The sequence below is a fragment of the Martes martes genome (assembly GCF_963455335.1).
Source record: "Martes martes genome assembly, chromosome: 1".
Taxonomy (NCBI): domain Eukaryota; kingdom Metazoa; phylum Chordata; class Mammalia; order Carnivora; family Mustelidae; genus Martes; species Martes martes.
Window position 1 is genome coordinate 208,731,212 of NC_137888.1, and position 23,126 is coordinate 208,754,337.

At 54.9% G+C, this 23,126-nt stretch overlaps 1 protein-coding gene across 2 annotated transcripts; it reads left to right on the forward strand.

Moving 5' to 3' along the window:
* The first annotated feature begins 612 nt into the window (after positions 1-612).
* MAN2B1 (mannosidase alpha class 2B member 1) lies at positions 613-16,324 on the forward strand. Of its 2 annotated transcripts, none has more exons than XM_080798082.1 (24): positions 613-822; positions 1,564-1,666; positions 1,834-2,007; positions 2,373-2,566; positions 3,348-3,480; positions 3,728-3,873; positions 4,966-5,082; positions 7,880-7,965; positions 8,048-8,168; positions 8,247-8,325; positions 8,513-8,622; positions 8,901-9,008; positions 9,327-9,443; positions 10,680-10,853; positions 11,915-12,012; positions 12,097-12,214; positions 13,408-13,526; positions 13,617-13,718; positions 13,890-13,977; positions 14,157-14,237; positions 14,650-14,877; positions 15,389-15,541; positions 15,648-15,750; positions 16,130-16,324. In XM_080798082.1, exons 1-24 carry the CDS (start codon positions 658-660, stop codon positions 16,237-16,239), a joined length of 3,027 nt encoding a protein of 1,008 aa, XP_080654208.1. In that variant the 5' UTR covers positions 613-657; the 3' UTR covers positions 16,240-16,324. The 2 variants fall into 2 exon arrangements, with proteins under 2 accessions (XP_080654208.1, XP_080654209.1); XM_080798083.1 differs by having other exon boundaries at positions 7,883-7,965.
* Positions 16,325-23,126: the final 6,802 nt, after the last annotated feature.

Here is a 23,126-nt window from a genome sequence, read left to right on the forward strand (position 1 = left end):
GAGGAATGTGGACTTTCATTTCCTTATCAGACAAATCGGATAGTATCAGTGAACTGGATGGACTAATAGGGATTGGGAAAAGCATGAAAGATTGAGTCCTCCCCCACCCGTCACTCCTCACCTGAGTCCCATGGGTATTTCTTCCAATCAGGCTGGATACCTCCCATCCTTAGTACCCCAGGGGGCAGTTCCTCTATGCGTAATCCTCATAGAACAGAACAGGACCACCATTAGCCCCTGCTCCTAGCCAATCTAGGTCCCTCCAAGAGCCTAGCCCTGAAGACCGACGGGACATCGTAGGATCCCAAGCACACATCCTCACCTCCTAAGCAAACTATACCTGGAGGAAAATCTGAAGCCTTTTCGTCCACGGGTACAAAGGGCCCCTCGGAGGCGGTGAAATATTAAAGGCTCCCCTGGCTAAACCAGCAACCAAGGGTGGACACGCCCAACGCCTCCCCACACTCCTAGTGTCCCCAGGGGCTAGCCAGAGCAGAGGGCTCAGTTCCGTGACGCGCGAGGCGGCACCCTGGCCCCGCCCCCGCCAGCAGCCATTGGCTAGGTAGGGTTCTGGGGGCGGGGTGTTTGCCCTGCCTTTGCAGGGCCCGGGAAGCCCCTGGAGGAGGAGGTGGCGGCGGCGGCGGCGGCGGCGGAGCTATGGGCGCCGACGCGCGGCCTTCGGGGGTCCGCGCTGGCGGTGGCGGCCGGGGCGCGGCAGGGCCCAAGACGAGCTCCCGCGCGCTGCAGCCACTGCTCCCGCCTCTCTCCTTCCTCTTTTTGTTGTTGGTGGCGGCGCCCGGCGCTCGGGCCGCGGGATACGAGGTGAGCGCGGCCCGGGAGCGGAAGCGTGCACAAGCTGGAGCGAAGCCCCTCGAGTAGGGTCCGGAGGTGTGGGTCGGTGTGTTCTGTGGGTGCCTAGTGAATGGTTGTTAATATGACAGTGTGGTCTGAAGGCATGCTTTGCGTCCTTGAAAGGTCTGGCTGTGTGAGTCTGAGAATAGGGCTCTCCGTACCTGCTTCCTTCCTTCTGTGAGTGGGCTTGCCGGGAGTGGGCTTTGCATGCATGCACTTAACTGTGTGATTGGGCAGATGTGTGTATGTGGGGGCGGGGGGATGGCTTGAGAGCTGGGACCCTGAAGTCAGCCTGCCTGGAGTTCCAGTCAGACTCCCTGACTTCCTGGCCCCGTGACTTGGGGCAAGTTACTTAACCACTCTGATCCTCAGTGCTCTCATCTGAAAATGAGATAATACTGCCCCCCCCACCCCCCGCCCCGCCACCTCTAGCTGCTTGCTACTTGCAAATGCCTAATAAACGTTTGCTACTACTGTTACGATTAACCCAGGGTGTGAATGAGAGCTGCCCTGAGGGCTCGTGTCAAGTGGGAGTTGTATCTGTATGCCCAACTCTGTGGCGTCCTCCCTGGAAGGTCCTCGCCGGGTTTCTCTGGGTCACTCGCCTCTAGATCAAGACCTATGTTGTGCCTCCACCCCACCCCTGACCCCAGCCTGCTTCTTAACCCCGGTGTAACTGACAGGATGTGTGTATTTGGATTCCCTGTGCAGACGTGCCCCGTGGTGCATCCGGACATGCTCAATGTGCACCTGGTGGCCCACACGCATGACGATGTGGGCTGGCTCAAGACTGTGGACCAGTACTTTTATGGCAGTGAGTACAGCAGGGGGACTTCCCCCTGGGGCTCCCATGGCCCCTTTGAGTCCTTCAGATCCTTTGTGGGTCCTGGACATTGGGAGGGGGGACGTTGCCCAGCTTGGGCTCCTGTGTCTAAGAATGTCCCCCCTTGGCTCATTTGTCCCCGACCCCTGTGTCCACAGTCCAGAACGACATCCAGCACGCAGGGGTGCAGTACATTCTAGACTCAGTCATCTCTTCCCTGCTGGTGGAGCCCACCCGCCGATTCATCTATGTGGAGATTGCCTTCTTCTCCCGTTGGTGGCACCAGCAGACAAATGCAACACAGGAAGTTGTGCGGGAGCTGGTACGCCAGGGTGAGCCTGCCTAAAGGAAGTGAAAAGAGGAAGCCCAGCTCGCTTCTGTTTCTGACCCTCCAGCTTTTGAGATTTTGTCATGTCCCCTGCAGTCTGCATGTGCATGTGGCTCTGCCTGCCTGGAATGTCCCTTTATCTGTAGAACTCCTATACATCCCGCAGGGCCCCACCTCCAGGGGAGCCTCAGGGAAGCCTGCCATGCAGGGGGCCCTCTGCTCCGTATCTGGCTACACTGGCCTGGGAGTGACCCCTCTTCTCCCTCCCGGCCTGGGTTTGCAGGTGGGCCTTCATATCCCCTGCATTGCCACCCCTGGCCCCAGTCCTGGCCCTGACAGTCCACCCAGATTTTGCCCTTCCTGGCACAGGACGCCTGGAGTTTGCCAATGGTGGCTGGGTGATGAACGATGAGGCAGCCACCCACTACGGAGCCATCATAGACCAGATGACGCTTGGGTTGCGCTTCCTGGAAAACACGTTTGGCAAAGATGGGCGCCCCCGTGTGGCCTGGCACATTGACCCCTTCGGTCACTCTCGGGAGCAGGCCTCGCTGTTCGCACAGGTGATTTCCCAGCTTCGCTCCTAGCTCCTCCATTGGCCACTCAAGCCCCCGCCCTTCCCTGCAAGCTCACTTGGACCAGGCCCTGTCCCCTGGCCCTCTGGCCCCTTGAGGCCCTGCCCCTTGGGTGAGCTGTGAATCCCATTAGTAGCCCCTCCCCCGCTACCCCCCACCTTTCCGCTCTGCCTCTGCCCAGGCTGACCCCACTCCAGCTGGCTCCTCCCGGGTCCCACACCTGCCCCTCATTGGAGCTCTGGCCCCACCCCATTTGCTATGATCCCGGGTCCTCTCCAAAGCCAGGTGGTAGGTGGAAGCCTGCCCTGCTGTTTTGTTTTGTTTTTTAAGATTTTATTTATTTATTTGAGAGACAGATATCACAGGTAGGCAGAGAGGCAAGCAGAGAGAGAGGGGGAAGCAAGGCCTGCCCTGCTCTTCAACAAGCTTCACAGTCTTTGCCATGATGGCGTCCCCTTTCCATTCTCTGACCCCTTCCATTCTCAGGTTGCTTAAGGGGGAAAGCCTTGAGTCAGGCCCTTTCCGAGCTGGGGAAGGTGGAGGTCTGTTCTAGCGTCGCACCCACCCCTCCCAGCCCTCCCTCAGTGTCACCTGACCGTTCCCTAGCTTCAAAATGAGCTGAAACCCTTTCTGGTTTCAGACCTGCTTTTTCTAACTGTGCTCTGACTCTCTCCTCCCACACTGAGGGGACTGGTGGGTGGTGGGGAGAGGACTGGGCTCCCACTTCTCCTGCCCTCTGATCCCAGTCCTCATTCCTCCCCACCTCCAGATGGGCTTTGACGGTTTCTTCTTCGGGCGTCTGGATTATCAAGATAAGAGTGTGCGGGAGGAGAAGCAAAAGATGGAGGAGGTTTGGCGGGCTAGCGCCAGCCTGAAGCCCCCAGTGGCCGACCTCTTTACCAGTAAGGGGCTGGGATGGGGGCAAGGCTGGCCCCAGGGGCATGGGACCTGGGACCATGCTCAGAGGGCCCTGGGTTTGCTTTTATACTCTTTTGTCCTTTTCCTGCAACTCTTAATAATTTATGAACAAGAACCTAGCATTTGCACTTTGCATGGGGCCCTGCAAATTCTGAGGTCCCTCCTGGGTGGGGCGTGGCAAGCTTTGAGCCCAGGGCAGGTCCAGGGTGCTGAGCCTGGTGTGGCATGCAGGTGTGCTCCCCAATATGTACAACCCACCGGAGAAACTGTGCTGGGACACGCTGTGCGCTGACAAGCCCTTTGTGGAGGACCCGCGCAGCCCCGAGTACAATGCCAAGGAGTTGGTCGATTACTTCCTACAGTTGGCCACTGCCCAGGTAAGTGTACTGTGCAGAGCCCGTGAGACTCCTGTTCATGATGCACTGGGCCCTTTGCACGGCGCAGGCATTCCCTAACACCTCCTCATCGCCCTTGGAGAAAGGTATCGTTCCATTCACCGCTGCCAGGCTCCCCTCCCAGATTTGTGTGCATTTCTGGTTAGAAGACTACAGACACCCTTTGCTGCCCCAAATGCTCACCCAGGTCGTGAGACAGCATGGCACAGTGCCTCAGTGCCCTCATCTGGGCCCCAGAAGAGTATTCAACAGCGTGAGGCTATTTTCACATGTGTCCCTATGCTCCCCCGTGACCCAGTTCCCCTCCCCTCTCCACTCCTCTATGTATGCCCACACTTGGTTTTTTTTGTTTGTTTGTTTTGTTTTTTTAAATATTTCATTTATTTGACACAGAGAGTGGGAGAGATCACAAGTAGGCAGAGAGGCAGGCAGAAAGAGAGGGAAGCAGGTTCCCAGCTGAGCAGAGTGCCTGACATGGGGCTTGATCCCAGAACCCTGAGACTATGACCTGAGCTGAAGGCAGAGGCTTAACCCACTGAGCTACCCAGGCGCCCCCACACTTGTTTTTTAAAAATTTATTTACTTATTATTTGTTAAAGATTTTATTTGGGAGAGAGAGAGAGCAAGAGCATGAGTGCACACAAGCAGGGGTGGAGGGGCAGAGGGAAAGGGAAAAACAGACTCCCCGCTGAGCAGGGAACCCAGAGCAGGGCCTGATCCCAGGACCCTGGGATCATGACCTGAGCTGAAGGCAGACGCCTAACTGACTGAGCCACCCAGGCGTCGCAAGACCTATTTATCTTAGAGAGAGAGAGAGAGCTCGATGGTGCAGGGGGAGGGGCAGAGAGAGAGGGAGAGAGAATCCTCAAGCTGACTCCCAGCTGAGTGTGGAGCCCAATGAGGGGCTCGATCCCAGGACCCTGAGATCATGACCTGAGCCAAAACCAAGAGTCAGATGCTCAACCAGCTGAGCACTGCACACCCACAGGCTTGACTGCATTTGTACCGCGACGGTGTGGTCACAGGGGTGGTCCAGGACACCCCGGCCTGAGGAATTCTCCATCCCCCCTACAGGGCCAGTACTACCGCACCAATCACACCATAATGACCATGGGCTCAGACTTCCAGTATGAGAATGCCAACATGTGGTTCAAGAACCTTGACCGGCTCATCCAGCTGGTCAACGCCCAGGTAGGAGTGCCAGCTCGTGGGAATGAGTGTGCTTGGACCCTTGGCCTTTGGGTCACGTGCATCCCAGGGCACGCTCTCTTAGTTTTCTGTTGCTACTCTAACAAATGACCAACAAACATAGCGGCTGGAAACAACAGAAATATATCTTACGGTTTTATAGGCCAGCGGTCGGACACAGTTCTCAGTGGGTTAAAAATCAAGATGTCAGCAGGGCTGGGTTCCTTCCTGAGGCTCTTGGGGAAAATGTCCTTGCCGTGTCCAACTTCTAGAAGCCTCCTGCATTCCTTGACTCATGCCTCCCTGTCCCTGTCTTGCCAGCGAGCCACGCAGCAGCTCTCTGCCTGAGTCTATCATCACATCTCTTTTACTCCCTCTTTCCTCTTCTGTTTTTCTAAAAAAAAAAAATAATAATTATTTATTTATTTGGAGAGAGAGCGAGTGTGCAGGCCAGCACAGGGAGGGGCAGAGGGAGAGAGAGAATCTCAAGCAGACTCCTCGCTAATAAGGACGAGCCGGATGCAGGGCTCGATCTCAAGCCGCTGAGATCTTGACCTGAGCCGAAATCAAGGATTGGATGCTTAACTGACTGAGCCACCCAGGTGCCCTCTCTCTTCCACTTTTAAAGACTCGTGATGACATTGGCCCTACAGATCATCCAGGATAAGCTGTTTTAAGGTCAGCTGCTCAGGAACCTGAACTCCATTTGCAACCGTAGTTTCCCTTTGCCCTGTAACCTACCAGGTTCTGGGCACCAGGACTCAGACATCCTTGGGCCTCGAAAATCTGAAATGTCCTTCAGTTCCATCCTTAGAGCTGTCTGCCGGCGGTCTCCACGTCCTCACCTTCCACTTACCCCGGCACCACCCTTTCACCCAAAACACTCTCAGGGACATCACCAAGGCCTCCCCAAAGACATTTCCCCAGTCCTCCCCCGGAGGAGCCCCGGACACCTCGAGCACTTTCTTCTGTGAATATCATGGTCCCAAGCTGCCACACGTTTTCTCCTGCCCCGACCACTCCTCTGCCTACTGCATTCTGTTGGAAGTACGTCCTGTACTGCAAGTCCGTAGCTTGCCACTTAGTGGCTCTGTGACCCTGAGAAATCTTCAGCGCTCCACCTTAGTTTTCCGATCTAGAAAATGGGCACAATGGTGGCTCCCACCTGATAAGGCTGTTGGGGTTTAATGAGTTCGTTTACACAGATCCGTAGAACAGGGCCAGATGAATAATCAGTATTATGGCGTTTGCTTATGACTGTCATTTGGGGCCGAACACCTTCTGCTTCTCCTTTAACATGCAAGCTGCAATGTTTCCTCCTCCAGGAAGCCTTCACCAAATGCAGGTGGAGCTCTCGCCTTTTCCTCTGTGTGCACACAGTCCCCACAGAAACCTACGAGGTCACATCCAGGCTGATAGTAACAAATTGTCCGTTCAGTGTCTCTCCTCCACTTGGCTGTGGATTCCAGGAGACTGGGGCTGGGCTCTGCTTCTAGATTGTGCCTGAAATCCTGAGCATATTGAAGAAGCAAGTGGTTGGTTGTAGAGCGAATCCTGTGTGTGTGTGTGTGTGTGTGTGTGTGCAACTGTGTATGTGACTGTGTGTGCAGGGGTAGACCTGTGGCTGTACATAAGGCATGTAGTCCCATTCACTTCCCTTCATTCACTCAGGTGTTTAGTGAGCACCTACAGTGTACCAGGCACTGGCTTCACGACACAAGCAGAACAAACATCTTTTTCTTCAGGGAGGAGGTCACCTTCTTGTTCCTTCATCTCCCGCAGTTGAAGGACTCTGTTCATTCTAACAATGTTGTTAAGCAATAACATGACAGTGGTGAGAAATGATGACTGCAGCCCTATAATGTCATATTTAGTTTTTCCACCAAAAAAAATTTTTTTTAAATATTTTATTTATTTACTGGACAGACAGAGATCACAAGTAGGCAGAGAGGCAGGCAGAGAGAGAGAGAGAGAGGGGGAAGCAGGCTCCCCGCTGAGCAGAGAGCCCGATGCGGGGCTCGATCCCAGGACCCTGAGATCATGACCTGAGCTGAAGGCAGAGGCATAACCCACTGACCCAGCCAGGCGCCCCTCCACCAAAAAATTTTTTTAAAAATATTTTATTTATTTATTTAGAGAGAAGGGTGAGCAGGGGAGGGACAGAGGGAGAAGGAGAGAGAATCTCAGGCAGACTCCGTGCTGACTGCAGAGCCTTAGGTGGGGCCCATCTCATGAGCCTGAGATCATGACCTGAGCCCAAATCAGGAGTCCCATGCTTCACCAACTGAGCCACCCAGGCGCCCCCACCAAATATTTTAAAAATAAAATTGGAATGAAAAAAAGGTTTAGTAAAAATTTCAGGTTTAGGGGTGCCTGGGTGACTCAGTCGTTAAGGGTCTGCCTTCAGCTCAGGTCATGATCCCAGGGTCCTGGGATCGGCCCTGCGTGGGGCTCCGTGTTCGGCGGGGAGCCTGCTTCTCCGTCTCCCACTCCCCCTGCTTGTCTTCCCTCTCTCATGCCCTCTCTTTCTCTGTCAGATAAATAAATAAAATCTTTAAAAAAAATTTTCAGGTTTATTCCTGCATCCGTGAAATCCTTTCCATGCTGGTAATATTGAGCTGCTGCCAAAATCCAGTCTCACACTGGGCCATTGGTTTGCACTCAAAATGTGTACTAAGAGAATCTGAACCCACCGCATGATGAAGGTGCGCACACGTGCGTGAGGATGTGTGTGCACACCTGTGGGCCCCCTGGGAAGGTGCAGACTCCCGAGGGCTCACACACGGACACCTCCCCCCAGCAGCAGGCCAACGGGAGCCGCGTCAATGTTCTCTACTCCACTCCCGCCTGTTACCTCTGGGAGCTGAACAAGGCCAACCTCACCTGGTATTTGGGGGAAATGGGAGCTTGGGGGGGTTGGCCTGCCCTTTGGGTCGTGACCCTGCCCTCAATGCCTCTGCCACTGCAGGTCTGTAAAGCAGGATGACTTCTTTCCCTATGCCGACGGCCCCTACAAGTTCTGGACTGGCTACTTTTCCAGCCGGCCGGCCCTCAAACGCTACGAGCGTCTCAGCTACAACTTTCTGCAGGTGAGTGGGCCCTGGGCTCAAGGAGCGTCCTGGGGTCCCAACAGGGCCGGGGCCCTAATACAGCCCCTCTGTCCCCAGGTGTGCAACCAGCTGGAGGCACTGGCGGGTCCGGCGGCCAACGTGGGACCCTATGGCTCAGGAGACAGTGCACCCCTCAGTAGGTGTTGAGACGATGAGGGGATGGGGGTGTGTCCGAAGCTGGACACAGACCCTCGGCCACCCCATTGAGTCCCTTCATAAAGCTCCTCGGGACCCCGCCCTCCCACACGTGATCTTTCCCGTCTCCTTGGGGTCTGGACTGAGAGTCCCGTGGAGACCCCACCCGATTCACCGTCTGCCTGCAGATGAGGCGATGGCGGTGCTCCAGCATCACGACGCGGTTAGCGGTACCTCCCGGCAGCACGTGGCCAATGACTACGCCCGCCAGCTTGCGGCAGGCTGGGGGCCCTGCGAGGTGTGCGGGGTGGGGCCGGGGAAGGGGTGGGGCTTGGGAGAGGCGGGTATAGAATGAAAGGGCGGAGACAGGAAGAGGCGTGGTCAAAGCAGTGGGTGGAGTCTAAGCTGCCTTATGGGGCGGGGCCTGGGATGAGAGAGGTGGAGACAGAAATGGGGTGGAGCCTAGAAGCACTCATGGGCGGGGACAGGCAAGGGGCGGGGTCCGGAAGGGGACAGAGGGAAGACCTGGGTGGGAGTCCAGAGCTGACCCATGGACCTTTATGCTCCCTCCCACAGGTTCTCCTGAGCAATGCGCTGGCGCGGCTCAGCGGCTCCAAGGAGGACTTCACTTACTGCCGCAACCTCAACATCAGTGTCTGTCCGCTCAGCCAGACAGCGAAGAGCGTGAGCCGGGCTCAGGCTGGAGGGGCGGGGCAGGGAGGCAGGTGGGTGGGACAGCACTAGAAACTGAGGATAGTTGGGGCGGGCCCAGAGGGGGCGGAGCCCAGAGGAGGCGGGGCTCGGACTGAGGGACTCTTGAGGTACCTGCTGGTTGTGAAATTGATTGGGAGGATCGGTCTGCTGGGGGGCAGTGTAGCTGGGGTGGGAGAGACCAAAGCACCCCATGGGGTCTTGGAGCACCCAAGGACATGGCCGCGTGTGGTGGGTGGGTTTCAAGAAGGCCTGCTGTGACCCATACCCCATCTGGCCCTCCCACACCAGTTCCAAGTGATCATTTATAACCCCTTGGGGCGGAAAGTGGATTGGATGGTGCGGCTGCCAGTCAGCGAACACTTTTTCGACGTGAGGGACCCGAATGGCACAGTTGTGCCCAGCGACGTAAGTCCTTTCAACAAGTATTTCTCCTATGAGTACCACCCCGCCATGAGTACCTCCTGCGTTGTACACCTCCTCCTGGGGATTTCACCCTCCCACCTTACCCCATCTCATGGCAACATTTCCCTCCATGGATACCTCCTCCCATGGACACCTCCTCTCTCTCGGGTAACTCTTTTTAGTGAATATCTTCCCCTTTATCAATAGCTTGTGTCTAGTACTTTCTTTTTCTGCCCCTTAACATCATACCCCCTTGGAAACATCTGCTCCCCCCATTCCCCTCAGCCCCCTGCCCTGCCTCTCAGGCAATCTCTCCCTTTTTAATGTCTCCTCATGAATTTTTTTAAAAAAAGATTTTATTTATTTATTTGACAGACAGAGATCACAAGTAGGCAGAGAGGCAGGTAGAGAGAGAGGAGGAAGCAGGCTCCCTGCTGCGCAGAAAGCCTGATGCGGGGCTCAATCCCAGGACCCTGGGATCATGACCTGAGCCGAAGGCAGAGGCTTTAACCCACTGAGCCACCCAGGCGCCCCCAAAATAAAATATTTTTAAAAAATTCATGAGGAGGGGCGCCTGGGTGGCTCAGTGGGTTAAAGCCTCTGCCTTTGGCTCAGGTCATGATCCCAGGGTCCTGGGATTGAGCCCCGCATCAGGCTTTCTGCTCAGCAGGGAGCCTGCTTCCTCCTCTCTCTCTACCTGCCTCTCTGCCTACTTGTGATCTCTCTCTCTGTCAAATAAATAAAATCTTTAAAAAATTTTTATTTTTTAAGATTTTTTCAGTAATCTCCATATCCAGTGTGGGGCTCCAGCTTACAACACTGAGACTGAGGGACCTGCCCTACCAACTTATCCAGCCAGGCACCCCGAATTTTTTTATATTTTTTTTTTTTAGCTTATTTCCCTTGTCCTGGAAGGCCTCTACCTACGAATCTCTTCCTCCCCTAGAACCTGCCTTACCCTCATTCCCCTGCTTCAAGGATTTCCTTCCCTACTTCCTCCCTCACTTCCCCTTCTCCCACAGTCTCTGCACCCCAAAGTGTTTTTTCCCCGCACTTTATGAATCTTCTCTGCAATCTTGAACTCAGAATTTGACACTCCATCCTCCCTGGCCAACACCTGTATTTCTTCTCCCCATCTGGGGCTCATTCCCCTCCTGGAGTTTGACACGGCCCTTTATGTACAGCTCAGTATGTGGACTTACAGCCTCTTGACTCAGTTTCCCTCCTCCCTTACCCAAGGTGGTGATACATCCTAGCTCAGACAATTCGGAGTTGCTATTCTCAGCCTCAGTGCCTGCCCTGGGCTTCAGCGTCTACTCAGTAACCCAGGTGCCTGGCCGAAGCCTCCACGCCCACAGCCGCCACCCCAGATCCCAGAAGTCCTGGTCGCGTGACCTGGCCATCCAGAATGAGGTGAGACTCCGTTCAGATGCCCCTCCCTTCCCCCACGACAAATTTGAGGTGTCATGGTGAGCTGCGTGGACTCTGGATCAGTGGGTCTTGGGTTCATGGTCTAGTCACCAGTGCCCTATTACGTATCCTCTGGTAGTGACCACCTCCCTTTGAGCCTCAGTGGCCTTTCCTGGGACTGTGAGGATCCAGTGTAATTATGGGTGACACTGGACTGATAAGTAAGGGCTGACGGTGGTAGGGGTTTGCGAATTAAATGAGGCAGGCAGAGACCCGAGGGAGGGAGCCACGTGGCCATGTGGCGGGGAGAAGGATCCAGGCGGACAGGGAGTCGCAGAAGCAAGAGGCCTCAGGCAGGAGGGTGGGGAGTGTCCCAGGAACCCCCTGAGGCTAAAGGGGGCAGGTGTTGGGTGACAGGTCAGACTCCGCAGGACTTGAGGGACAAGACTTGGGCTTTCCTTCGAAGGAGCCATGTCAGAAACAGGGCTGCATTAAGACTGTAATGGGCCCTAGCCTTTTTTTGCCTTCTTGGGTCTCTTTTTCCGTCAGAAAAAATAAAAAGGTGACAATTGTATTTCATGAGCAGGTGGCTGTAGAAGACAAGTATAAAATATTCATTATTATTGCACTTACATTTTCTTCTGATTCTTAAAGAAATTAAAATTTACATATTTCTGTTGGCCCCTAAAAGTCCACTGGGTGGTGGCACTATGATTCCTTAATCAGATGCCCCAGTCAGCCCGGAGTCAGCCCAGGGGCCCAAGCTGACCCTCTGGGATGGTATTTAGGGTGTCACTGGCGCCCTCTGGTGGCCGCGGCGGGAGGAACTGACTGGGGGAGGGAGCCTGGAAGGGGTCCCCTGCACTAGTCCCAGAAGGTCATGGAAATGGTGAGAAGTGGTCAGACTGAGGAGGAGGTGGAAGGTAGAGCTGTTAGGATTTGTTAATAGGGCCGGGGGGAGGGGAAGGGGAGCTTCTGGGCTTCCTCCTGAACCCCAGGAAGGATGAAGCGGCCCTTGGATGAGACGATGCTTATTAACCTCTGGCTGTCCCTTTTCTACCCAGCACCTCCGGGCTAGGTTTGACCCTGACACGGGACTCTTGGTGGAATTGGAGAACCTGGACCAGAACCTCCTGCTGCCTGTTCGCCAAGCCTTCTACTGGTGAGGGAGGGACCACCAGGCCAGGGAGGGGGGCGTGAGTAGAGCTGGGATCACTTCCCTGACTCTCACCTGCCCCGGCCCCAGGTACAACGCTAGCGTAGGCAACAGCCTCAGCAGCCAGGCCTCAGGCGCCTACATCTTCAGACCCGACCGCCAGAAACCGTTGATCGTGAGCCACTGGGCTCAAACGCGCGTGGTGAAGGTCTGGGGCCTTGAATGACGAGTGGGTGTGAGGGAGGTGTGGAGCCTGGGGGTGGTGGAGCCACGTGCGGGGGGGTGGTGGTGGGGGCGGGTTTGTATCTCTATCAGATGAGAGGGTTAGGACCTGCGGGGAATATTGAGAATCTTCCCAGAGGGCTGGTATTTTCGGCTGGTTGAGTAATAGTCATTCCTTGGCTTTCACGTCTGCTGTGGGTGTCAGGATTATACTAGCTTTTGAAACTGGGAGTGGGGTGTTCCCACCCCAGGAATGGGGAGAACCAGGTGTAGCATCTTGAAGGTTCACCAGGTATCTGTGGTAGGAGGGGATTATATTTGAGGTGTCTATGGGAGCGTTCACACTTGGATAGGGGCTGGGCGATTCTCACTTACGGTGGATATCTGAGGGTGCAGCTGGCTTGGAACAGGGGCTCCCCCTTGTGGGGTTTCTCTGGGCTTCTCATTGACATTTCCTCTTAGGGTAGGGGTGGGGCAGGTAGCAGCAGGATTCACATTGGACATGATTCCCCGTGAGGGGAACTTCCGCCTACGTGGGTTGCTGCATTAGGGCATAGTTTTGCCTCCAGTAACAGTTGCCAAAATGTGGTGCCTAAAACAAGATAGACGTTTCTTTCCGTCTAACAGAAAGTCTGGATGGGCCGTCCAGGGCTGGGGGAGTGACTTCAGAGTCATCCAGGCCTCTTCTGTCTCATTGTTCTGCCCTCATCAACATTTGGCTTTGACCTCGTGGCCCAAGGTGGCTGCTCAAGGTCCAGCTGTCGCACTGGCATCGGAGCCAGTGGGAGAGGGAAAGAGGCAACGGACGTGGCGCATACCTCTTTGGTCATTTTCCATCGAGCAAACCGTGGTCACCCAGCTATCGATAGCCTCAGGGAAGACCGGAAAATACGGTCTTTATTCCAGGTAGCCACTTGCCAAGCTAGAATCCTGTTCTAAGAGAGAAGACGGGGTCATGGTGGGCAGCGAGCGTACATGCCACACTCAAGAGTTAGGTGGTAACATCTGACATAGGAAATGGGGGCATCACACCGATGGGGTGGGGCAGGTTCCCATTTTATGAGTGGGGTTGACCTGGCTTTTAGCCCTTGTGAGTTGACAGCAGGGCTGGGTATCCGCGGGGCCCGCCTGTGTGCAGGTGCAGGCTCAGACTTGCTCCCACCCCCCACGTGCCCGCAGACACCCTTGGTGCAGGAGGTGCACCAGAACTTCTCAGCCTGGTGTTCCCAGGTGGTTCGCCTGTATCCAGGCCAGCGGCACCTGGAGCTGGAGTGGACAGTGGGACCAATACCTGTGGGGTGAGTGGCACCCACGGGGACTTCGGGGGTGCGGGCAAGGGCAGAGTGGGATAGGGGAAGCTCACAGTCTTGCCATCCCCTTGGGTCCAGTGACGGCTGGGGGAAGGAGGTCATCAGTCGCTTCGACACTGTGCTGGAGACGAAAGGACTCTTCTACACAGACAGCAACGGCCGGGAGATCCTGGAGAGGAGGTGGGGTGACTGGGGGGTAACAGAGGGTGGTCTGTAGTGTGTGGGGGCCCAGGCTTGTGGGGGCATCTGCTGATCCTCTGAATGTGGGAAGGAGGGAATGAAGGGGGAGTGAGGCATGGGTAGACCGGGGAAGGGGAGCTGGAGCCTTGACCAAACCCTCCCCCTCCCCAGGCGGGATTATCGACCCACCTGGAAGCTGAACCAGACGGAGCCAGTGGCAGGAAACTACTATCCAGTCAACAGCCGCATTTACATCAGGGTAACCCCCCATCCTGCTCCCCATGTCTTAGCCCCCCTCCACATAGCGGGGGGTCACCCTCATTCTTAGCATCTCTCAGCTGTCCTTGGTGGTCTCCACCATCCCCTGTGGTGCCTGCCTGGGGGCCATGGCTGGCTGGCTGTGGGCCCCTCACTCTCCCCTCGCCCTCCTTCCCCCAGGATGGCAAGACGCAGCTGACGGTGCTGACCGACCGCTCCCAGGGGGGCAGCAGCCTGAAGGATGGCTCTGTAGAGCTCATGGTGAGTGGCCAGAGCCCTGTCCCAGCCAGTGCCCACCCTGGCCCCCCACTGGACCTTGAAAGCTGGTTTCTCTCTGTTGTCTGCTAGGTGCACCCCTCTGTGTAGTCCCCACTAAGCTGACACCTCCATTCCTAGGTGAAAGTTCACTCCAAGCTTTTGTCGGCTTCCTACCTACTCTCCATCTCCTCCAGGCCCTCACCTGCCCTACCCGTTAGACCCTCACCTCCCTCTGTGCTAGTCCCTTGCTAGGCTGGATCACCACTTGTGCTGGCGGTGCCCCACGAGACCTCTCTCCGCATCCATCCTTCTCACTCTTAAGTTTCTCTTGAAATTTCCACAAGCCCTTACCCAAATTTCTGGCCCCGAAATCGGCCAGAGGGACGCCTCACCCTCTCCTGACCACTCCCCGCAGGTGCACCGAAGGCTTCTGAAAGACGATGGACGTGGAGTCGGGGAGCCGCTGCTGGAGGACGGGCTGGGGCTGTGGGTGCGAGGGCGCCATCTCGTGCTGCTCGACAAGGTTTCGGCCGCGGCCACCAGGCACCGGTTGCAGGCAGAGAAGGAGCTGCTGGCCCCGCAGGTGGTGCTGGCCCCCGGTGGCGGCACCCCCTACCACCCGGGAGTCGCCCCGCTCAAGCAGGTGAGGGGGGTGGGGCCGCCAGATAGGACCCCAAAGAACCTGGCCTTAGGGGGTACCGACTCCGCCCACCCCTATCTCCTTCTGGGGAAGCCATAAGCTGCTCCCACCCCCTCACCTCAGCCCCGTTCCCCTACAGTCCCCCGCTTGCTGAGTCCCATCCCACTATGTCTGGGTCTTGGCACAGCCTTAGCTCTCTCCCCTCCCGCGGGCTCGCTTACCCCCGCCCCCGGCCCCGCGCACGGTCCCGCCCCCCAGCCCCGCCCCACCCCGCCCCACCCTCTGAGCGTCCTGCCCGCCCTATCTCAGGGGGTCTCAGGCCAGATCCGTTCTGTCCCGTTCTGGGCCCGGGCCCGCCCCTAGCCTGGCACCGCCCTTCCCGGGGTCTCTCCCATCCTCTCATTGGCTTAGCCCTCCCCTTTCTAGCCGATCCTCGTCCCTCCCCATGAAATCACGCCCCTTGGGTCAGAGCCCCGCCTCCTAACCACGCCTCAGCCCCACCCCCTTCCTGCAGTTCTCAGGGCTCCGCCGGGAGCTGCCTCCCTCGGTACATCTGCTCACGCTGGCCCGCTGGGACAGGACATCGCTGCTGCTGCGCTTGGAGCACCAGTTCGCTGTAGGGGAGGGCTCTGGCAACTTGAGCTCCCCGGTGACCGTGAATTTGAAGGTGAGTAAGGCAGAAGTGGGAAGGAGACAAGACAGAGGCAGAGAGAGCAGGGAGAGGGGAAACCCTGCTCTGTCCCCACTCAGCCGGGCCCATCCACTGCCTACAGGACCTGTTCTCCGCCTTCACCATCACGGACCTACAGGAGACCACGCTGGCGGCCAACCAGCTCCGGGCCGGCGCCTCCAGGCTCAAGTGGACACCAGCCACAGGTGGGGGCCTGCCCTGGCAGCTGGGGGCTGTGTGGGACGTGTGCGAATGTTGTGGGTGTGGGAATGTCCCAACTAGCAGCGGGTCTGGAGGGTTTGGGATGGGATTCCATGGGTGTCTAGTTCTGGGGCGAGGGGTATGCCCATCACCCCTGGGGTTGGCATGATGGTCTTCAGGAAGGGCTTGACGGTGTGAGGGAGATGGCCTGACATCCAGGATGGGATTCAGGGCCTGGGAGACAGTTTAAAATGGGTCTGGGAATAAGGCCCCGGGTACAGATTTGAGGGTATATGGCTTTGTGGAGGCGGAGGGGAAGGAGCAGGAGGAGGGGGTGAAGCAGAGGAGGTCTGCAGCCCTCACTTCTCTCTCGCACCTCCCCAGGCCCCACGCCCCAGCCTTCTCCCCCCCGGCTGGACCCCACTGCCATCACGCTGCAGCCCATGGAGATCCGCACCTTCCTGGCCTTGGTCCAGTGGAAAGAGCTCGGCTAGACATGCTGGGGGCAGGCAAACTCGCCCCCTCTTCCTCCTGCTGCTGCCGCCACTAACAAAAGCCATTAAAATGCCACTACCAAGACTTGGGTCAGGGCGTGACTGAGTGGGGTTTTGCTTGTTTCTGGGGGGGGGGATGCATTTTTGGTCTAGGAGGGTCAGCAGGCACTATCTGACTTGATCTGAGGCCTTGCAGGGAAGTCACACCACACTGCACCATCCACACCCGCCTCATCTGCCACTGTCTTCCACTCCTCCTTCACTCCTTCATCCACTCAGGCTGTGGCACAGCTGTCTCTAGAAGCTACCAAGGGTGGGCCTGCATGGGATACATCTCTCGAGTATACGTATGCATACTCAGAGTATGAGTACGTCTCACTCTGCATGAGAACGTAGACAGTCTCTACGTCAGACATACCCCGGAGCCTATCCCGGAGCTGGAGCCGTTCAGACCTGGCCTTGGGGAATCCAGGCCCTGAGGGCAAGGAATCCAGGAGGTCCTGGTAAAGGGCTGGAACAGGAGCCAGGTTCCAAAGTGAGGCCTTGGACAGGTGGGCTAGAGCTGCTGGGCTCCTAGGAGACAGGTGGAGAGCCTGGCACACCCTGGTGTGCTCTGGGGTCTGTTATGGAGGAAGGACACTTTGAGATGAAACTGGTGATTTAGACTCGAAAGTGAGTGACTTCCCCCTTGGTCAGGACAGCCTTATGCAAGTCCCTTGAAGGTGTGTGGAGGCCAGCAGGGCATCCTAGGCTGACCTGGGATGCGTGCTTCCCTGATCGTCAGATGCCCCTCTAGAAAAAATCTGTAAGTCCCTCTTGGGGTGGCAGGATGAGCCTGGGCAGCTAGGAACCGCTGGGGAGGGCACTACAGGCCTAGGTAAGGTTCCAGATGGGGCCTGGGTGCTGGATGTGCATCTTGAAATTTTCTCTAAGTCTCCCCTTAAAGAGATGGACCAGGGAGACCCAGGGAGGGAGCCCCAGGCTCGTTGCCATTCTACATGGGGTCCAGTCACTGCATGCACCTCTCAGAAACTTCATCTAAAGTTTCCCTCTGGGGCACCGGGGTGGCTCAGGTTAAGCGTCTGCCTTCAGTTTAGGTCATGATCCCAGCGTCCTGGGATCAAGCCCTATGTCAGGCTTCCTGCTCAGTGGGGAGTCTGCTTCTCCCTCTGTCCTGCCCCCTGCTTGTGCTAGCTCTTGTTCTCTCTCTCTCAAATAAATACCCCCCCCCCCCACTTTTTAAAAAAGTTTCCCTCCAGAAAGGAAAGGCAGCAAAGCCAGGCAGGGTGGTCTGGACCCCTCTGTAGGGTCCCATCTTAGGATGTGCCCACCAAATTTGCTTGTAAGTATCCTCTGGTGGTAAGGAGGACACTGGCCAGGTAGCGCACCCCAGGGATGACATCTTTAGACTGGTAGTCCATGCGATCTCCTGAAAAGTACTAACCCTCCTCCAAAGGTGGACACCATCCTGGCTGGCCAAGGAGACTCTGGAGGTTGCCCCAGGCCCCCTTGTAGTCCCCATGGTACCTGATTGTTGGATTGGCCCCTGCAAACCTCTGTATCTGGTGATGGAGACAAGGACAGGCCAGCCAGAGAGACTTGGGGGGAGGAAGGTGCCCAGGGCCAGGCTGAGCTTCTGCATGGGCCCTCATATTGGACCCACCTGGCTGTGTCCCCTGAAAACACAGCCACATCCCCATCCACAAGGAAGTCACTGAATGGCTTGTGCTGGGCAAGTAAACCCATGAAGGATGCCGTGGGCTTAGGTGCTGTCACTCTTGGGTCCCAGTCATTGGGAGCGCCTCCCGAGAAGTTTCTATGTTCTTTTGTGGAGCTCAGGACCACCCAGAGGGTGAATGCACTCCCCCTCCCCCTCTGAACGGGGCAAACAGCCCTAGCCATCCAGGGAGGCCCAGGGAGCGAGTTCCAGGCCCAGCCACGGTGACATGTAGGGCCCTAGTCATCACATATGCCACTGGAAATTGTTTCCAAGTCCTCCTCTAAAGGAAGGCAGCAGCCTGCTGGGCGATGGGCCACCGGGGAGGGTGTCCTGGGCCCAGCAGCCTTCCTGTGCTGGGCTGTGTGGCTACATATGCTTCTCAAAAATATTTTTAAGCCCTCTTGGCAGCGGGAAGACTGAGCTGAGATGGCCAGGGAGGCGTGGCGGGCCAGCTTCAGAGAGGGTCTAGTCACTGGGAGCATCTCCTGAAAACGTCTCAATTGTACTCTGGGAGCTGAGAGCGGCCTGGGCGCCCCCGGGAGTTCCACGGATGGTGCCCTGGGCCCATCAGGCTCCTCCTCGGCTGCTGTGGGCCGAGCTACATCATGTGGGTGAGACCTACTCACGCAAGCTGGGTCCTGGTGGATCCAGGTTCATCAGGGTCGCGCTGATTGAACTGCGCCACCTGGTGGCTGTTTTTATGTCGTCCCCGGAGCTCGGCTGTGCGGGCGTGGGATGGGATCCAACTGTTGAAAAGCAAGGCTGAGTTCCAGGAGACTGGTGGCGGTGTCGCCCTGGCGAGACAGGCTCCCCTGAGATCGGCACTGCAATATAGAGGAGAGCGACATCCAGGAACTGCGCGGATGGGCTGACCGGCGCCCGGCGGTCCCCTCCGCTCACGGGGACTCCCTTGAGACGTTGCAGGTAATGAGGTAGTGTCCTGGGCTTGGTCGTGTTCCCACCTGGTGCCTGGTTTCTAGATTCTCCCTCCTGAGGCCGGGATCATGGTCAGGAAGTCCTGGTGGGGGCGTTCCCCTCACCCGGCTGCAGTCCTGTGTGGGGCCGGGTCCCTGGATGTGCACCCTGAAATTTCCCCTTCTGAGGAGGGGGCAGGGAGGCCTGGCGGGCAGCTGTCCTCAGTGGGGTTCCAGTCATTCCCTAGCCCTTCTGAAAATGTTTCCGGAGGAAAGGAAGGCCCCGAGTCAACTCCCTGTGTGAGGGGAAGAGCAGTCACGTGGGGGTTCATTGGCTGCTCCTCCAGAAAATTTTTCTAAGTCTCTCCATGGTAACAAGCCAGCCAGACAGGGAGGCCGAGGGAGCGTGCCCAGGTCCCGTCCACAGCCGGGTGGGGCCCACGGGTTGGGAGAAGTGTTTTCAGGGTGCTTGGGTCCTCCCTCCTGCACCGGGGAGAGGAGAGGCCTTCTAAACCAAGGGAGGAGAATCAGCTTGTCTAGGGTCCGTGGTGGCTGGGGAAGGCATCCAGGTCTGGCCGCAGGGATTCAAGAGGTCACTGCTGACTCACGCACTTCCTGAAGGAGCTTCTGATTCCCCTTCCTGGAGGGGAGACGCTGTCTTGGGCCCGCTAGGGATGACCTGTGAGGGCACCCTGGACATGAAGGCCGATCTCTGAAATGTGTTCAGTCACCACCAGTGGAAGCATCGGTCTGTGTTGCCAGGCCCAGGTTAGCTCACGAAGACGTTCCCAATTCCTGGACAGCGTGGCCGGCTCTCGGAGGGCACCCTGGCTAGGCCTCAGTCCACCATGGGTCATGGTCTCAGAGTGTGCCTCCCAGAAGTCTTCTTAGTCCCTCTTTGGAGGCTGGGACTGCCTTGGGCTGGATGGGGGAGGAATTGGAAGGGGACCCCAACCAGCCATGGTCCCACATGAGGCCAACTTGAGTATGTTCCAAATTTTCTAAGGCTCCGGCCTGAACATGCTAAGGACACCCCGGGAAAGTTGACTGGGTCCAGCCATTATCCTGCACGAGGCCTTGTTGACCGATGGGCTTTCTGGAAATGTTTCTGAATCTCACTGGTGTCCTGGGCATGGGCCATGTCTGGCCGAGGAAGCCTGGGAAGGTGTTCTGGGCAGAGCTGTGGTCTCGTGTGGCTTCCGCGCACTCCTTCAGGCTCCTCCAGACAGGTTAGGACAGACACACACAATAATTTTGCAGATCAGGTCTGCTCTGCTCCCTTGGGTTCAAGGGAAGAACTGGGAACCAAGGTGTCATTGCTTCAAGATCAAGGCCACTTACATGCTGGGAAGACCAGGCAGCGTTAAGTAAAGAAACAAAAAACAAAAAACATAAAAACTTTCCTCCCATTTGAAGATGGCGACTTCTTGCCAGGGTATCACTTGGTTGCTGTAAAGCTCGTACTGTCGACTATTCTCCAACGCTTCTGGGAGGGGGGGGCGGGCAAGGGCTTCGAGCTTCACAGCCACCATTCTGCTGACGTCACTCTAATATTTTGCAACTCTGAGTCCTCTGTCCCATTCATGGAGAGGACAATGGCAGAATTGAGTAGTTGTGACAGAGCTCACGGAGACTGCTCAGGTGAACAAATCTGACTCTTTTGCAGAAAGTGGATCTACTTCTGAATGAGGACCCCTGGCCCAGAGGAGAGGCTTTAAAGTTAGAACTGCCAAATGCTGTGGGTTTGAATTCAATCTTTTATCATTTACTACCTTTTGTGACTAAAATTTACTGCAATCACTTGCTTTTTAAAGAGGATACAGAGCTATTTTATAGAATTTGCTCAAGTTTTACTGAATTAATCTGTGGGGACCGAGTAATTTCCATGAGATGATGGACATGGTGTCTGCCAGCATACCGGGCAAGGCGGGAGCTGGACAGATGGTGCTAGATAGGCGTTGGTGTTGCTAGTTGCTGGCCTGTTGTAACGAGGCTATGTTGTTCTTTTTTTTTTTTTTTTAAAGATTTTATTTATTTATTTGACAGAGAGAGAGAGATCACAAGTAGGCAGAGAGGCAGGCAGAGAGAGAGGGGGAAGCAGGCTCCCCGCTGTGCAGAGAGCCCGATGCGGGGCTCGATCCCAGGATGCTGGGATCATGACCTGAGCCGAAGGCAGAGGCTTTAACCCACTGAGCCACAAAGGTGCCCCAAGGCTATGTTGTTCTGATGTTGAACATGAACTATCTTCCAGACAACCAAAGCCCACAGGTTCATTCTCTGACTGATGGAACAAGACCCACATGAGGCCACTATCTTGTCTGTAACTGGATTATACAACGAAATTGTCCAAGCCACAGAAATTACCAAGTATCTCACTATTCTGACAAAAATGATTGACAATTACTTCTTTATCATTGGTTTTAGCCCCATTTCTAGATCTAATGATTAAGATTACTTGATCAGAGGGGCGCCTGGGTGGCTCAGACGGTGAAGTGTCTGCCTTCGGCTCAGGTCATGATCCTGGGGTCCTGGGATCGAGCCCTGCATTGGGTTCCCAGCTCAGCAGGAAGCCTGCTTCTCCCTCTCCCACTCCCCCTGCTTGTGTTCCCTTTCTTGCTGTATCTCTTTCCGTCATATAAAATAAATAAAATCTTTAAAAAATTATCTGATCATAGAATTACATTTACTTCCTATATCATTAATCAGTGTCCCAGTTTCTTGAACTCCCTCCCCCTGCCAACCAACCAGTGTAAGCCCAGATCACAGAATAAGTCCTCTGTTCCCATTACCGTCTACTGAGATGCATCATGGTTCCTCATGGCGTATGGTCTCCACCACTGCAATGGGTCAATAACTCAACTATGTTCTACTGTAGCTGTGTTCCTGGTAATCTCTGGCTGCACAGCACTGATGAAAGCAAGATATAAGTTTCTATTAAAATAGTAAGTCATAAAAAAAATAGTAAGTCATTTTCATGGAAAAGATGTTAAGTGTATGGGAATAAAAGAGTTTAACCTTAAAAAGTGCTTTGGATCCTCAAAGAAATCAAATAATTCAAACCACAAAAAAGGAATTAAAAACCAAATAGTAAAAAAATTGAAAAAAAAACCACCTTGAAGTAAATGAATATGAAAATAGAATATCAAAATTTATGGAACACACACAAATTTTAGGGTCAAGATTATAGTTTTAAATACATTAGACAGGAAGAAAGGTCTAAAACCAATAGTCTAAGTTTCAACTTCAGTAAACTAGAAAAAGCACATCAAAAGTAAAATTTAAAAAAGGAAATATTTAGGCAGAAAAAAATAGAAGCAGAAATCAATGAAATACAACACCAGAATACCAATAGGAAAAAAATCAATAAAACAAAAAATTGGTTCTCTGACAAGATCAAGAAAATTGATAAAATCAAAACAGGACCAACCAAAAAAAAAAAAAAAGACACGAATCACAAAAATAGAAAAACAAGGAAACAAATATACCTGCTCCAACCCCTCTCCCAATAAAACCCACAAGCCCTACAAACATACCTGAGATTTTTAAAGCTATAAAGGAATCATATGAACTATTTTATGCCAAAAGATTAGATAATTATTTTTTAAAGATCTTATTTATTTCTTTGAGAGAGAGAGAGCATGAGAGGGGAGAAGGTCAGAGGGAGAAGCAGACTCCCCGTGGAGCTGGGAGCCTGATGCGGGACTCGATCCCAGGACTCCAGGATCATGACCTGAGCCAAAGGCACTCGTCCAGTGAACTAAGCCACCCAGGTGCCCTAGATTAGATAATTTATTTGAAATGAACAATTCCTAGCCATATTCATACCAACTAAACTCAGGAAGAAATAGAGATAGAAAATCTGAACAGGTCTCTATCAAGTTAAGAAGTTGAAGAAGTTGGTTAAAAATCTTCACACAAAGAAGAGCCATGGGCCAGACAGCCTCACCGTTGGGATTCTAACATACTTTAATGAAGAAATACCAGGACCACACTAATAAAAGAGGAGCAACTACACTGAAAATAATTTTATCAAATCCAGACAAAGGTATTACAAGAACAAAAATGGCAGGGATCCGTTCACCCAGTGTACTTGTGTCAAATCATTCTCATGTATATTTTAAAGTATATTTTAAATTTATTTGTCAGGGGCACCTGGGTGGCTCAGTGGGTTAAATAAAGCCTGTGCCTTTGGCTCAGGTCATGATCTCAAGGTCCTGGGATCGAGCCCCGCATCGGGCTCTCTGCTCAGCGGG

What these genes read in the sequence shown, in the direction of transcription:
- MAN2B1 (XM_080798082.1), top strand. Translation starts at nt 658, where the DNA reads ATGGGCGCCGACGCGCGGCCTTCGGGGGTCCGCGCTGGCGGTGGCGGC. An exon ending in GGACCAGTACTTTTATGGCA is followed by an intron (nt 1,667 to 1,833) that starts GTGAGTACAGCA and finishes CTGTGTCCACAG; the next exon opens with TCCAGAACGACATCCAGCAC. An exon ending in GTGGGACCAATACCTGTGGG is followed by an intron (nt 13,527 to 13,616) that starts GTGAGTGGCACC and finishes CCTTGGGTCCAG; the next exon opens with TGACGGCTGGGGGAAGGAGG.